The sequence below is a fragment of the Mesoplodon densirostris genome, chromosome 20 (assembly GCF_025265405.1).
Source record: "Mesoplodon densirostris isolate mMesDen1 chromosome 20, mMesDen1 primary haplotype, whole genome shotgun sequence".
In the NCBI taxonomy this organism is placed as follows: domain Eukaryota; kingdom Metazoa; phylum Chordata; class Mammalia; order Artiodactyla; family Ziphiidae; genus Mesoplodon; species Mesoplodon densirostris.
In genome coordinates, this window is record NC_082680.1 from 339,374 (window position 1) to 353,413 (window position 14,040).

General features: G+C 41.5%; 1 protein-coding gene across 5 annotated transcripts in view; it reads right to left on the reverse strand.

Moving 5' to 3' along the window:
• Nucleotides 1-14,040, reverse strand: part of TENM3 (teneurin transmembrane protein 3) — a 323,385-nt gene that overhangs the window by 90,951 nt on the left and 218,394 nt on the right. For all 5 annotated transcript variants that reach the window (XM_060086155.1, XM_060086154.1, XM_060086153.1 and 2 more), the window contains one exon: nt 13,687-13,872. In XM_060086155.1, the coding sequence (XP_059942138.1) occupies nt 13,687-13,872 (186 nt within the window). The remainder of the gene's footprint in view (nt 1-13,686; nt 13,873-14,040) is intronic.

Here is a 14,040-nt window from a genome sequence, read left to right on the forward strand (position 1 = left end):
TAATAGCTTCCACTTGATAAGGCTGTTGTGAAAATTAAGTAAGACAATATATGCAGAGAACTTTGCATTGTGCCTTAGCGCATAGTAAACCCTTAAATAACAGGTACTATGAATTAATCTTTTTAATAAAGACAGCTTAAAAAGGACAAAATCATGAAGTCACTGGTATCTTTTACGAGACTATGAAGAAAGCAAGAAATCTGACTTTAAGCAAAGCATCTCCGGGCTGCCAGTGATCTGTTTTCAGAAGCCATGGGGTCCCCTCTGCCCCAGCGATGCCAGGATGGGCCCCCTATGCTCCACCTGCTTGACATATACTCCCTTAGACGGGACCCTTCTTCATGTGAACGGGCTAGATCCCAAAGTGGAGACAACTCCACTTCTGTGTCAAGAAGTTTCCTTATTCTCTGTCTCACATAAACCCTGTGCTGGTATAGATGCAAAGTTCCTAATCAAAATGTGACTCAGCTTTTTAGAATAAAGAGCACATCACAACTTGTCCTTGTATATTTCGTGCTCCCTCATTAGTGATTTGATTCGAGCAACGTAAATTAATATTTTTTAAAGGGCTATGTAAATCTTCGTATGATCTGCTCATAAATTCGGAAATACAAGTCACTTTTACAGTAACTACTTGGGAACTAAGACATTTAAATATCTTATTTTACATGCATATCATGATCCTTATACTGCAATTTTGCTGAAAATTTTTCATTGTTTTTCATTATGGAATGTATTGAACAGACTTAACAGAATATATATTGCTAGCTTTTGCAGCAGAATGATGTGAGTTTGTGTGTCACCATTCCTACATACAGGAGAAAACCCACCCTCACTTGGCTGAGAAATATGTTCCCAGTAGCTTGTGGGTGCCTTGCTGGTACGTGCAACCATAATTGCCCATCTAGGCTTTTACTCTGGAGCTTGTACCTACACTGGTCACAGATCAGAGGATAATGCTTTGGGGGGCAGGAAAGAGTTAGGGTATGTGCAGTAACCACACAGATGGTTTTCTCTTTGCTTTTTATGACAGTTATATGGTGATCTTTTCCCTCTGCATACACCAATGTATTGGGAGTGGGTTTCTCACACGCATAATAATCACATCTGGGGACTCATCTTAAAAGCCAAGAGTTGAAGTGTCTGTGAAAAGCATTATTTTACACTTCACTGTTCATGTCGGGTCTAACTGATGAATACCTAACACCATTAATTCACAATTAGACCACTTAAGCTTAACCACACGCTTTCTGTGCATACATATATAAATGTTAATTTTGGATAGAAAGATAATCATTCAGCACCATAACAATTAAACAGCTGTAACCTGTCTCATGTGTTAAGTGATGGAGCTGTGGGCAAGCTCCAGAAACAGATGGTCTTACCCACCCATGCTTAATGTTAAAGACTTTTTTTAAAAAGAGGTGTTGACAAATCAGAACAAGGAGGCATAGTTTTAATGCAAATCAGTCCATCTGCAATGGAGATTACCCTAAACACTAATTTGGTGTATAGGAAAAAAATTAAGCTCTGTTGTTAAAGGAAGACATTATATTCCATTGGGATCTACCAGATTCCCCACCAACATAATTATTTACTAATTTCATTCAACCAACAGGGTTTAATGGAAAGGCAGCTGGCAAAGTATCCATATTTATGGACCTCCTTTGACTGGTCCTTAATTTATCCAAGGCACATGTCTGTTAAAGCCCAGAAATAATAGCCATATTAGAGGCAGATGTTTTCCAGCTTCACTAAAGAGGCACTCAAAGAATGAGGGTCAATGAACCCATCACGGAGAAGAGTAACAGAAAAAAATCGGCTCTAGTCACATCGTAACCTGTGAAAATAATATGTTAAATATGAAAAGGGAGAAAGGCCATGGCTTTTGTACGGACTAACACCATAACTTGTATTTTAAAAACAGGTTTAAGATGAAAAGAGGCTATTTTCAACTTGTCACATTCAAGAAATGACAGAGAGAAATTCTGCCACTGAAGAATACTAAGGTACCATTGAGGGAAGGAATAATCACATTCCTTAAAATTGTAGGCTTAATTCTTCCGCACTTACATGAAACTAAATGCAAAGCTCTGATTTTTTATTTACTCCATTAGGGTAATACGGATCTCTGCAGACAGTGAACAGTACTTAAAATCTACATGAACACTTCACTAGCTGGCTGGTAGGCTACAGTTACCTGGCTTGAGTTTGGGGAAGAATGTGACATATTTATAATCTGGCCCTAGTCATGGTCTTTCTCTTCCTCACTAATCCTGTGAAATAGCTGATAACATATTATTTTGCACCTGGTTTCACTCCCAAATGCCTTGGACCTAAACTTCTCAATAAAAGGCTTCTGATGAACTTGGCAAGATTTAAAAGGAGCATCTTTCACCTTTATTTCTGGTTAAATTGCACAATATATCCAGTCAATTGAGCTTTCAAACCTCCTCTATACTAGATTTGGTGGAAATTAAGGTCTTAGATGATTTTTAAAAGATGCAAATCAATGAGGTGCTCCAAATTGAAAAAGATACTGTAGTATATTAGTAAAGGAACACAATGGCAGGCTTTTAATAAAACAATATGATATAAATTTGACACATAACTGGCTTTTATTCTGATATCCTATCTCTTCATAAACTTTTTAAACTATGGCATATAACATTTTAATTCGAAGGAATAGATTCAAAAATTTCTTTTGGATAATAATTATAATTTATAAATTGTTTCCTTAAGACACAGAGCACTTACATAGTAACTTATTTTGAGAGACTTTAAAAAACTAGCTAGAAAACCACTAAATTCATGGTGGGAAATAAACACAAGATAGTAAGAAGGAAGGAATCAGATTTATCAAGCCTGAAGAAATCAGGTATATTTCAATGACACCTAAATGATCATAAAACAACACAAATAATCAATATTTTCTTACACTGCTCCCATTAGAGAACAATGACGGTAGATTTAACCCTCCATTTTCTTTTTTTTTTTTCTGAACACATTGCCTCTAAAGCCAGTAGGCCTCACCGTCAGCTGAATAGGAATAAGGTTAATTTATAGTAGCTCTTGGGACCCAAGTTACACACAGGAAGCAGAGTGGAGGGAAAATTTGTGCACAAACAACCACCACAGGATAGAATCCTTTATCACATGACCCTGAAGTATGGCAAGCATATTTCTTCTAAAGACCTCAAAACTCTCATCCTCAGAGGCTATGTGTAAATCACCTAAGTGAAAAGATCTAGGTTAAATCCAGACACAAAATCACCCACAGAACAATTACGACGTGCAGAAGTCCTTAAAAAATGTCCCTTTCCTAAAGTATAGAACACATGGAACATTTCCCAAAACAATGCAACTGTCACTGAAATGTACCTCTCAGTAGCACTCCTGCCACGTGAGAACAGAGTCTCAGCTTCAGGCTGCCGTCTCTCTTTTTAGTAAGGATAAATCACAGCGTGAAGAACCAGACAGAAAACAGTGGCACTCAAATACCTGATGTCAATAGCTAAAGGCGTTCAGGTACATTTACTCCCATTCTTAGGGGTAAAGAAACTGACACCTAGGGAAATAAATCGTCAACACAACGAAAGAACATTTATCAGGACAGCTCTGGGGACTATAGATTTTACTGATGGTCACACGGCAAATAAGGTGCAAACGTTATGTGAAGATTCGAATTCAAACTTGCCCCAGGATCTGTTTGATTTGAGAATGTAATTCTGTGAGGCTCTTGGGACATGATGGGACTTGTGCAGACTCAAATTAAGGGAGGAAGGGATGCTACAAAGTTAAGGTTGCAAAAGGCACGTCCCAGAAAGACGAGTCAAAACTAATAACCACTCAGAAGCTTTAGAGGATATGGACTGTAAAAGTTAGTAGAAATTCAGAGTGATTCAAAAACTTGGACAGGGACTTCCCTAGTGGCGCAGTGGATAAGAATCCGCCTGCCAATGCGGGGGACACTGGTTCGATCCCTGGTCCGGGAAGATCCCACATGCCGCGGAGCAACTAAGCCCATGCACCACAACTACTGACTGTGCTCTACAGCCTGCGAGCCACAACTACTGAGCCCACATGTCACAACTACTGAAGCCTGCACGCCTCGAGCCTGTGCTCCACAACAAGCCACTGCAATGAGAAGCCTGCTCACAGAAACGAAGACCCAACGCAGCCAAAAATAAATAAATAATTTATACAAAACAAAAAAACTTGGACATACTGTATTATGGCTTAATATATGATGGAAACAGTCAAACTTACTAAAGTTTCAAATTTAGGCCAGTGGATTTGTTTTTTGTTGGTTGATTCCTCTCTCTCTCAAAGGTTGCTGAACACTGAATGAAATGACTACTTTAGCTTTAAATGAAGATCTGCCATTGTTGGCAATGCTGGGCTGCAGCTAATGGAACCCACCGGCTTCATGTCCTTTGATGCTGAAATTGGTACATGTAAAGAAAAACAAACTAACACAAGTGTAGCCTGAGCCCAGGCTCAGTAGTTGTGGCACATGGGCTTGGTTGCTCCGCAGCATGTGGGAGGTTCCCAGACCAGGGCTCAAACCCATGTCCCCTGCATTGGCAGGTGGATTCTTAACCACTGCGCCACCAGGGAAGTCCCAACACACCTCTCATTATCCAAACACTTCTTGATAAAAATGAAACTAAATGGAACATGGTGACATTGACTAGTGAAATAAACACTATCTGTGATAGCTTAAAAAATCCTGAAACCCTGTAGAGAGAGCGCTGACAACCTACAGGGCCTCCATTATTCAGAAAGGCCAGAGAAACTAGTTTTGCATTTTCAGAAGAGAGGAGATTAAGCGGCCTCGTTAAAAAAAATACCAATTCTGAGGGGATTACAGAGGAGAAAGCACTGTATATAAAACTGTTAACTGAATAAATCAGACTCAAAGGGAAAAAAAAAATATTGAGAAGCCCCAGATGGACGCAAATATAATCTCAAAGGAAGAAATCGACATCTAAAAATCAGCCTGGTTTTCAGGACATCGGTGATTCTCAATGAGCTCTGAAGGGGGTCGGTCTTCCACAGTTCTCTTAGGAATCGCTAGCCTCTCGGTCACATGAAATTACTTAGCAGTCACTGGGACTGCAGAGCAGGAAGGATCTTAAGAAGTTCTCCTTTTTTGCACACTTCATGGGAGGATTTTTTGCCCACTTCATGGGAGGATTTTTTGCCTGTCTGGATTTTCACGGCCAACCAAGTCAGCTAAGGGGGATTTCCTCTCGCTCAACTCTATGCCTACTGCGTTCTGATGACCCACCTTCCACCCTGTATGACAGATCACGAGGCATCTCTGTCCACATTAGTGTGGACTTAGTGTGTCGGGAAGTGGAGGGGAGAAGCTGTTCTTGGAACCAGCATGCACTCCTGTTTTCCTGCTGGCTAATTCCGCTGCATTAGGATAAGACTCAGTAGGGAAGAGCCAGCCACAGTCAACTTTTTTATTAATTTCAGTCCAAATACTCTAGCAACAGTAACAATAAGTAGCATCCCTATGGTGTTTGCTTTGTGCCAGATAGTGTTCCAAGTGCCCTTCTACATGTTTTAGGTCATCAACCCTCTCATCAACTCTAGGAGGTAGGTACTATTTTCATTCCCACTTTGGAGATGGGCAAACTGAGGCACTGAGAGTTTAAGTGATTTTCCCCAAATCACACAGCTGTCAAGTAATAGAGTTTGGATCACAGGCAGATCCAGCTTCTGTGGGGTCTGAAATTATACAAATTGGGGGGCTTTCTTTAAGAAAAAGAATCCCAAATTATAAATATGAAATTAGGTACAACCTGAGTCATTATTTAGAATGAGATAAGAAATCACAATAAATTATAGTTTTTAAGCTGATAAACACCACAAACATCAGAAAAAAATTGCAGAATATTTTTTATTATTAAGTGCCTGACATGTCTCTAATAAACACTTTTTTTCTATAATTTTTGGGCTACATTTACTTTGCCTCCTTATAAGACAATGGTTTTATAATATTTTGTATAGAGAGAATAGACAGATAATTCAGTCTTATTTCAATGTGATTGTTTAATATGGTTTTTCATTATTGATAATTTAGAAAGTTTCATTTGGCTTCAAAATCTGTTATTAGTAATGTTATGCAAATTTGGGGCATTACTGCCAAATTTGGGAAGACTTTATGGTGTAATAAACTAGGCTTAAATAGTCTGTGAAAAGATGTTAAAAAAATTAACACAAAACAAAACAAAAACCTCTGTGAACTGGTGACATTCATTAGCCACTTTGTTGTGATGGCATCCTAGAATATTATGAGTTTGATAACATCTTCATCAATATCAGCATTTCATGTCACATAAGCCCTGAATCTTTTCCTGGTATGTTCATACGATTCTGTGGTACACTGGGATGCATAATGCATGTGACTTCACACACTGATGAACTCAATTTTGCAGTACTGCTATAGGTTCATGCCTTAAAGATACAAGAATTCTGATAAAGTCCTCGAAAAAGAAATAATCATCAAAAGAGAAAATTAGGGCACGTTTATAACTGTATAAGTTCCATTATCAAATATATTGCTGACTAGAGAAAACTCCCGTTTGGACTGGGCATTTTACAACATATCTGACGACGGGAAGAATTTTCCAGAGATGGGCTTCGGTTTCCATACGTTTCAAACCTCATTTCCGCTCCACTACCTATTTTCCTCTGGGGCGGGGCTCCCTAGGACAAATTCATATCTTCCTATCATCTCTGACCCCGTACTTTGATGTTCACTAGATGAGTCGGGGTGGCAGGAACATCCCTGGACGGCGAGCACGAAACAATCACAGACGGCAATGATTTCACATCTCACAAATATATCCAATTAAACGGAAACTAAAACGCATCCCCAGGTGAAATTCTCCTTAGCGGAACCCTCAAAGTGCCCACAGCCACTCCAATGCCACCGACACAAGGAAAAGTGTGAGGGAGTGAAGCTGGGAGTGGAAAGAGACCAAGGTCCTAAATGACTTGCAACATATGACCATAGAAATCCATGGTCCCCTTGTGAGATCCTAGAAGGGGCCTGTGCGCAAGCAAGGGGCCCTGATGCTTAAGCTTCACCAGTTTCACAGTAACTATGTCAACGGCGCCATCAGCGACCCAGACAGGTGGCACTAGAGACCCCTTTCTTAACTACTGTTAATACACGACGATGACAGGTGTGAAGCCCAATGCCTCCTATAGCTAACATTTGTGGGTGTAATGTGGTACCCTATAAGTACTTGTTAAGGGGGGAATCATAAAGTTTAAAATGGAAGAAGATAGTCTTAGAATTTTCATATTCTATATTATTATGAATATGATTCCCAATTTGAGAGCATTACAAAAGTCACGAGTATTGATCTTGTCATCTCTGAAGTATATTATCAGAGAGGTCGTTTTTTTTAAAAAATGTCACCTATTTTTTAATTTAACCACTAAAATACTATTCTTTCACCATTATCCTGAGATAAGAATTAGAATACCAAGTCTAAGCCATATCCACACTGGTACAGTTCTGATCTCTTTTTTACGCCCATACTATTTAACTGATGACTTCCCCAGCTGTGTGTATTTCATTTTCAATTTCTCATCTCCAGCACCCCAGAGCAGCCGTGGTGGTTTTTATTAGAGGTGTGCTGAGTACCATACGTGGAGCTTCTGTCTGAACAAACAAAGCATGTCCTCTGATTATTAATGATCTTGTTTCCCAATGTGCTAAAGAATCAGAATAAAAACAAACAGCCAGTCTTTTGTAGCTTAAAGGAATAAGGATTTCCCCTAGGCCAAATTTCCATTTGAATTGCCTGAAAGTACAGGAAAATCAATGTAGCTCAATAAACGACTCTGTTTGAGACATAACTAGAAGAAAAGTATCACAATAGACTCCACCTGTCTTTCATCACCGTGATTTTAAAACCGCCATCCCAAACATATTAACCTCTTGTTAAGCCGTAGTCAGTGTGAGACTAGGTCACACTTTATAACAATGAAATGGAAATTACATTAACTCCTTAAAGCAAATTCCTTGTATAGCTATTTTGTTTTACTTTCTTTTTTTTTTTTTTTTAATTTCAGCACCCAAAACGTTGTCTGAGTTACAGTTTGACTCACTTATACTCAACGACAAAATAAAAACTCTAGTGAACACTGCTAGGGACTTTAATAAGTGATTTACATTCTAGCATTTCATTTGATCCTAACAACTCTGACGTACATAATATTTATCTATGAGAAAACATACTCAGAGAGGTTAAATGATTTGCACAGGGTCATACACCAAGTAAATGATGTAGCAAAGATTCAAATTCCAAAAGCTCTTAAACATGAGACACTCTGCTTCAAAATCTCATATGATAGGTATGATTGTAGCCATTTTACATTGGAGAAAAAAAAAAACTGAGACTAAGAACAATTAAGATAGATGTTCTAAGTGAACAAATCGTACAACTGGTTGGGAAACACATCTTTTTTAAAATTTCAAAGCCCATGCTTTTTCTTATTATGTTACACTGACTTTCATGAAGAAGTAGTATTCAATTATGACCGGTGAGATGATCAATAGTTGCTTAATGGATAAAAAATGCATAAATTAAATGAAATGTAACTGAGGCACACAAATGCCACAGGAAAAATAAAAATGGAAGTTAAATGAAATTGAGAATAAAAAGGGAACCCCATGCTTAAATCTAGTAATTTTTCAATTAAGCAGAAATTATCAATACATTCTCAAATATCAAGAGTCCTCAAGGGGTCATCGGACTAGGCCACTGCTCAAGAGGATGCAAAGAAGTTAAAAAACACTCCTCTCCTAAAAACATTCCTCTAACTAACAAAAAGGAAAAACAAAAACAAAAACAAAAAACAACAACTCTCAATGTTTCACACCTAAGTAATTATGATATCTCTAATACTTATTGGAATGGAGATTCGAAAATTTCTTTGGGATCTTGTTCCAGGATTTAAATGTTTCCAACCTAAGCAACTTTTAAACAATTTAAGCCCATTTTCTCCATTTGTGTCTGTGGGGAAATGGGAAATGCTGATCAGTCTCCAGAAGAGGATTCGCCATCCACAGACAGAGATCTGAGCCTTCCTCACCTTTGTAACAACCCCCCGCGTAGATAACAAGCAGCTGTTATTCAATCTCCCTCTTCCCCACCCTTTGGGTCACATTCTCATCTACAGCCTCCCCTGCTCTCCAACACAAATAGATGCTTGCAGGGGCAACTTTTCTCCAGCAACTGCTAAAAAGAGTACTTCCTGGAGAAGGTACAGGTTAATAATACTCAAAATTTGGTACTTAGGATTTATCATTGCCCAGGATATTTAGTTAGCCTTGCACTTTTACGGATTCTGCCTCCAAACATGTGCTCAGTAGAGGCTGGCATGATATTTATGTTGCTTCTGTGCCCCATTAATTCCAACCACAGGCCAATCAGATAACTGGCCCCTCTCTTCCTAAGCAAGAAGAAAAGAGACAGCCAAACCAACTGAGTTGCCTTTGTATGTTTACAGATTCCGGTTCCAGTTAAATACATTACAAATGGTGAGCTTACTGAATTAGGCCAAGTATCTCCCAGTTCAGAGATCGGAACTTGAACCACCACAGCTCTCACGGTACAGAACTGTTTACGCTTTTCCATACAGACGTGCCACAATAACATTCTCATTATGTCAACTATTATTTAGAAACCACTTACTTATATTTAATTTTTTTTTTTTTTTTTTTTTTTTTTTTTTGCGGTACGCGGACCTCTCACTGTTGTGGCCTCTCCCGTTGCAGAGCACAGGCTCCGGATGCGCAGGCTCAGCGGCCATGGCTCACGGGCCTAGCGGCTCCGCGGCATGTGGGATCTTCCCAGACCGGGGCACGAACCCATGTCCCCTGCATCGGCAGGCGGATTCTCAACCACTGCGCCACCAGGGAAGCCCCTATATTTAATATTTTTAAACTAGCTTCTGGATCCTCTAAATGTTCTTACGTCTTTCCGATCTTATGAAAAACAAAGAGAGGAGCATGAGTATGATAATCATTCGGCCAATTACGGAATGTTCGCTTACAAAGGACGACGTTATGCTAGCTGAGCATCTACACCAGTGCTGTTAGCATTAAACCATGTCAGTAATCATTGCTGGTGCTTATTTGATGTGGTTCAATCATGTAACTTCTCTTTATTAATGAAAGGGTCCAACAATCTTAAGTGGGTTTTGGGGAGGAAGGGAGAAATATTCATTTTAATCATAGTATTGCTACAAGTGGATTTCCCTTTGTTTCATTTTTTTATCTGCATACATCACTAGTCGAAGTCTAACTCAGGAAAAAAGGAGGACTTGGGACAACAAACCTGAGGACGAATATGCCGATTCGCTGAATACATGATTCATAAGGCGAGGAAAGTATAAACACGCTAATAAACACATCAGGATGGAATCCCTTCAGGTGGTCGGGTGCTCAGCAAATACTCTAAACTCATAACCTATTTTCCTCTCAAAATGCCTATGGTTTTATGAAAGCATGAAAACTTTATGAAGACAGTAAGATGACTCATGAAGAATATTCTTCGCTTTCTATTGGGAACTTTTGTTTGCTTCTGTTTGATTTCTCCTCCATCTCTCTTTCAATTAACCTCCCTGTTTGTATTCAGTGAGATGGCAGATAATATGGAGAAAGGAAAAAAAATCTTGCTGATTTATGAGCATTCTTTCATAAAGTGAAAGCTCCTTTCAGCCAGATGCCTAACTGTTGTAATTGAGAGGAACTGAACAGAACAGTAACTCTCCTGAATGAGAAAATATACTGTAGTTTCCTGGGCTGTTTAATCAGTGGCTCACAAAGGCCTCCTTTTAAAGGACCCCTGAGACTTCACTGTGGACACACACACAGGTAGGAAGTAGACAGGGAAAGGTGACTGGATCTTTGTATGCAAAAACTTGGAATCACTACTTCTGAGAGTACAAAAGAGCAAAACAAGGATTTCAAGGTACTCTACGTCCTTTAAACGGTTCACTTCAAAGATTTTTAAATGACACAGGTCCACTACTTCCACGCTGTTAGTCACACAGAGTATAAAAGCAACAAAATAAAATGAAACAATAGAAAATGGAATTATTAACAACCACAGCAAGACACGTTAAACTATAATAAAAGGACCTCCGCCTAACAAAAATCCCGTTTGTTCCTAGACAACTGGAAAGTTGTTCAAGAACAGCTCCTCCATGGGAAATTAACCATGTAGTTTTACCAAGGTCAATGAGGACACCCAGAGAACGATTTGTTTGGTGACCGCTGGTTGGCAAGTTAAACCTGCTCGCGGATAACTTTATAGTACGCCTCCTTGTTTTCCAAGCTACATACACAAGTGTGAGTTGTACCTCCCCGGCTACAGCTAGTCAAATATATAACATGTTCCCTCTAGCTAGAATCAGTTCACTTAGGATGGGGGTGCTGGGGTCATGAACCACGATGGTGTATGTTTAGAGGCATGTTGTTCCTGCCCTGCCCCTCATGTGCATGCACTCTGGGATTGCAGCATGATGCTGTTTGGTCACAGGGATGTTACATTGCCCTCTGCATGTCCGCAGAAAATACGCAAATCGTGACTGTCCACCATTTTCTGCCTTAACTGTAGCAGCTCCCAAGTGCGGCTCACGTGAACCACAGGCGGTCACTGCCCTGCGGAGCCTCCCTTAAAGAGTAGAGGAGGGGAAAGGGGAAGCCACAGCCGGGTCAGATGCTGGGGATGAGTACTCTGCAAGTGCCTTGCACGTGCTCGTTTGCAGTTTACCCCAGTAGGACTACAGGCTCCCCAGCTGTTGGCGGGAGCTCACCTTCAACAGGTGACACCGTAGGTATGTTTCACAGGTAAGAGTTAACATGAAGGCCTGATCTTCAGACGTCTGCAGGGCTGGCCCTCGGCCAGCATCTGGAAAGGTGGATGTTCCCTACACTGATGAGGTTATTTTGCGCACCTGCAGCACTAAACATCTGCTCTTCTTTGGAGAGTCTGGAATTTTGATGGCTGTGGCTGACAGAGGCTACCTCGCTGAGCAGCCCCAATAAAAACCTTTTAACTCTCAACCTCAAACGGGCGGAAACACTGCACATATGTTGCTGCATTTCCCTGCTGGAGAAAGGGGCATGGTTCTTGTGACCTCTCCTGGTGGGAGAGAAGGAGCCTGGAAAACCTGGACGTGGATTCCTGCAGACACCACCTGATGAGTCTTTCCCCTTTCTGGAAACGTCTATAGCCCTGAGCACAACTGTGCCGAGAGGGCCCTTCCAGAGGATCACCACATGTCGGTGGGGGGGCGGGTGATAGTGGGACCCCTGAAACAGGTGATTTGAAAAGAGCCTTCCTGGAAATTCTGCAGAGATACCATTTGTGACAGCTTATAAAATGTAAGTGATTTCAATTTTCCTGTGAAAAAAATCTTGGCTAACCAATGCGTTTTTTTTTTTAAAAAGTGAAGTACATAAACTTAGAGATGCATCGGAAGAAGAAATCCTTTACGATATCAAGGCTCCACCAACAGCTCTATCAAATTTTACCCTACAGACATAAACGTGGAGAAACACCATTCCTCAAATTATGGGATTTTTGTAGGACGGTGCCATTTCTAATTAACATTGTACATCCTCACTGAAGTGAGGAAGCACTGTATTACTCACTTCTGTTGTATTTTCTTTAAATAGACGTTTTCATTTCAGTGACTCAAACGGTGAAAGCAAAGGCACTGAAGACCTTGAAAATATGGAACTAGTATGTATGTTCTGGGTGCTTTTGTATCCAGGCTAAATACCATTGATATACTAAGATTTTGATCTTAAGCACCTACTTGATTGTCTTATTTAACCAACAGATGTGCTAGAGCATCATCGTATTTTAAGAAGTGTTAAGCATATAAATCTGTTGAGGAAAACTAGACTGGTGTTTTTTTTTTGTTTTTTGTTTTGCAGTACGCGGGCCTCTCACTGTTGTGGCCTCCCCCGTTGCGGAGCACAGGCTCCGGACGCGCAGGCTCAGCGGCCATGGCTCACAGGCCCAGCCGCTCCGCGGCACATGGGATCCTCCCGGACCGGGGCACGAACTCGTATCCCCTGCATCGGCAGGCGGACTCTCAACCACTGCGCCACCAGGGAGGCCCTAGACTGGTGTATTTTATTCTACTTTCTTCCTCATGGTGCTACAGGATAAAGTCATAAAGACTCCAACCTCCTTTCAGAGGCTCAAATAGATGGACAGGTGCTAAGATGTGTGATTCTGGAAGCCACAGGAGCCCCAAAGGCTGCATACTGGGAATCCCTTTCTTAAAGTAAAAAATACTGCCGTTACACGGTGGCAGTATGGAACACGCCACAGGCATATTCAAGGAGAGCTGATCTGTAAGAAATGAAATCAGCCTTCTGCGAGTCAGTGTCTGCGGCCGTCCCCCAGCACCATGCATAGAACGTTCTTACACTTGATACTCGAGACAGCGAGTATCAAGTGGGCTGATACTTGGGCTGCCGTTGGGACCTGAAACCCTTCTTTAGCGGTCACTGCTTCTGAACACAGGACAGGAAAAGCTAACCGGGGGATGGTGGGGAGGAGCTTTCCCGAGGTGAGGAGTCCCGAGGGGCGGGGCGGGGCGCCGCGGGAAGGGGCGGGGCCGGCCTACCGATGGTGCAGTGCTCGCCGTTCCAGCCCTGGCTGCATTCACACTTGCCGTCCCTGCAGGTGCCGTGCTCGGCGCAGCGCGGGTGGCAGGCTCTCTGACTGCACGCTGGGCCCGTCCAGCCTTCTTCACAGCGGCAGGCGCCTCCCATGCAGACGCCGTGCGAGCCGCAGTCCGCGGAACAGATCTCTGGGGAGAGAAAGAGAGGAAGCCGGGCAGGAGAGGAGAGCAGCGGCGAGTGAGACGGGGAGCGAGGGAGAAGCGCCTCGTCTCAAGCTCAGCGCGCCAACAAGGTGAAGAACAAGGTCGCTGAGCACACGTACGAAAGCATTTACCTACTAAGCAGACGGCAGCATC